Source organism: Silene latifolia, chromosome 5 (genome assembly GCF_048544455.1).
Source record: "Silene latifolia isolate original U9 population chromosome 5, ASM4854445v1, whole genome shotgun sequence".
Classification (NCBI taxonomy): Eukaryota; Viridiplantae; Streptophyta; class Magnoliopsida; order Caryophyllales; family Caryophyllaceae; genus Silene; species Silene latifolia.
Window position 1 is genome coordinate 85,232,333 of NC_133530.1, and position 3,023 is coordinate 85,235,355.

Genomic DNA, 3,023 nt, shown 5'->3' on the forward strand with positions numbered 1-3,023 from the left:
GATTGAGAAAACTTTCCGGGCAAGAAGAAGATTAAGAAGATTGGCTCTGTCGGCAATTCGAGGATCTCCACCCCTTCTTAACCCTCCAATTACCCAAATTTCCACAATTGATAATCTAGACCAACCCACCTCTTCCTCCACCCTCTCACCCCTTCACATTCGACATAACTCACCTCCACATAATTCTCCACCTCACAACTCTCCCATCAACTCACCACAAAACTCACCACAAAACTCACCACAAAACTTGCCACAAAATTCACCAACTCACTCACTACATTCTAACCACACAAACGAACCCGAATCTCCACAAAACAATTTCATAAACGAAGATATGGCCGACCAACCTATGGGATATTACAATAGACCGGGCCCTAACCGGGCATGTTCGGCTATTAACTATGGAGCCCTTGCTCCCAACACATTTGAACTCTGGCACCATGTGATCAATTACATGCAACAAGACATTTTCCATGGCATGAAGAATGAGGATGCACACCAACACCTTACTACTTTCAAAGAGAAAGCGGGATCCATCAAACATAATGAGGTGACGGAGGAGCAAATGCTCCTGATGCTCTTCCCCATCACATTGAAGGACAATGCCAAGAAGTGGCTAAACTCTCATGAGCCGGGCACGTTCACTACTTGGGAGGCTCTATCAAAGGCCTTCATCAACAAATTTTACCCACCCTCCAAGACCGCGAGGATCCGTCATGAAATTCAAACCTTCAAAAAAAGACCAATGAAGACTCTAAGTGAGGCTTGGGAGCGGTTTAGAGATCTTCTAGCATCATGTCCACATCATGGCATCCCGAAATGGATGACCACCCAAACCTTTTTCCAAACTCTTGAGCAAAGGTTCCGGGATATGATTGTGGCGGCATCGGGTGGAAATTTTGATCCAAAATATTTCCGAGATGGAGAGTAGCTATGCTAAGGATGTGGACTATAAGAGTGAAGGACCCTCCAAGGTAGAGTTGGAGTACAAGACTAAGTTAGATAATTTGACAAAGGAATTCGAAGAATTCAAGTTGGCTAAGAAGCAAGGAGAATCAAAGCGTGCTACCGAAAGTGGACCTAGCCATTCTAGGATCTACTATGTCCAAGAACCAAGGTCTCCATCCCCGGACTTTCCTCCTCAAATGATTTGTGACTATTGTGGCGGTATAGGGCATTCAATCGACTATTGTTCGTCTATCCCCCATGAGGAATAACAAGAATGCTTGGCTATCCAAGGACAAGGCGTACCTAGAGTTTCCTATCAAAGGCATGAGACCCTCTACCGTGCTTTTCCCAACCAAGACCCTAAACTCTCATACGCGGGACAACCCTGGGACACCAAGTACCAACAACCGCAATACATGCCCCCACCTAAGCCCGACCATTCTAGGCAATATCATCAAAATCAAGGTCAAAGCTCCAATTATCAAGGTCAAGGTTCCAATTTCCGAAACCAACGGCAATACGACAACTCACATTACATCCCACCACATCAACATGATAACTCCCGTCATCAAAATCAAAACACTCAATATCAACAACAAAACTATCAATCAACCCAATATTCCCATCCACCATACAACCAACAAGGATACCAACAACCAAACTTCAATCAAACTCCTCAAAACCAACTATGTATAGAACCACCCAACCCCAATGCATCCATTGAAAAACTTTTGAGGGATATGGATGCTAAGGTAGACAACCAATTCAAGGCCTTGAAAACCGAGTTGTCAAACGTCCAAGCTCACCAACGGACTTTTGACTCCTACATGGCTAGCCAAAATCCCGCACCATCCCAAAGGACCCCTCTCTCCCTACCCCTTCAAGGGTCTCATCCAAGAGATGGACCGCCTCCGCATCAACAAGCTCACGTAGTGGCTTTGAGGAGCGGTAAGGATTTGGAGGACCCTTAAAAAGATTTTGAAACTAAGAGGAAGCGGGATGTTATGAGAGGTGGTGAGGAAAGTCCACCTCCTTCACCATCAAGCCGGGTTGATCATACCAAGAAAGGGAAAGTGAACGACTATGTTGAGGATGATGAAGACTTTGTGTTAGAAGAGATAGTGGTTGAGAGAAACCAAGAAGAAGTGGTTGAAAAAAACAAAGGGAAGGGTAAAGAAGCAAGTGAGGAAGCTAATACCAAGGAAGTTTCACCTCCGAAGAAGACCATTAACCCTCCAATCCCATTTACTAATAGAGGTAGAGGAATTAATGAGGAGAGGAAATTCTCCAAATTCTTGGATATGTTGAAGAAGCTTGAAGTTTCATTGCCTTTCACCGAGGTAGTGACACAAATGCCACTCTACACAAAATTCTTGAAGGATGTGTTGACCAAGAAGAGGAGTATTGGAGGAGATGGTCTAGTCTCTATTAGAGGAGAATATAGTGCGGTATTACTCAAACCCCATGCCGGAAAAATTACAAGATCCGGGCAGTTTTTCCATCCCATGCACGGTGGGTAATGTGACTATCAAAAAGGCACTTTGTGATCTTGGTGCTAGTGTTAGCATTCTTCCTCTCCCCATTGCCAAGAAGATTGGGTTGAATGACATGATTCCCACCTCAATGACACTACAACTCGCGGATAGGTCGGTGCAAAGACCTATGGGTGTGATTGAAGATGTACTGGTCAAGGTTGGCAACTTCTTTATCCCGGCTGACTTTGTTGTTCTTGACATTCCGGAGGATTAACAAACACCAATCATCCTAGGAAGGCCTTTCCTAGCAACCGGGGATGCCAATATTAGTGTCAAAGAGGGGAAGCTCACCTTCAAAGTCGGAGGGAATGTTGTGAATTCTCTTTGATCGGAGCCATATCACAACCGATGTTTGAGAGTGTCTATTCCATAGACATATTGGAAGAGGCAATTGAAGAAGCTAAAGATAAGTGCTCGGGGGAGCATTTGGAGGAAGATTATGAAGCCTCGCCACCAATCTTGGAGGAAGTTGAGGGTCCGAGCCCTCCTAAGGTAGATCTCAAACCTTTGCCCCTATCCCTTGAATATGCGTATCTTGAT

At 44.8% G+C, this 3,023-nt stretch overlaps 1 protein-coding gene and 1 non-coding gene across 2 annotated transcripts; one reads left to right on the forward strand and one right to left on the reverse strand.

Moving 5' to 3' along the window:
* Nucleotides 1-706: 706 nt before the first annotated feature.
* On the reverse strand, nucleotides 707-813 carry LOC141658271 (small nucleolar RNA R71). Its single transcript, XR_012549165.1, has one exon. It is a non-coding gene; the product is annotated as a small nucleolar RNA R71 (small nucleolar RNA).
* A 1,139-nt stretch (nucleotides 814-1,952) lies between these two features.
* LOC141655687 (uncharacterized) lies at nucleotides 1,953-2,697 on the forward strand. The gene is made up of 2 exons (XM_074462754.1): nucleotides 1,953-2,396; nucleotides 2,485-2,697. Exons 1-2 carry the CDS (start codon nucleotides 1,953-1,955, stop codon nucleotides 2,695-2,697), a joined length of 657 nt encoding a protein of 218 aa, XP_074318855.1.
* The last annotated feature ends 326 nt before the right edge of the window (nucleotides 2,698-3,023 follow it).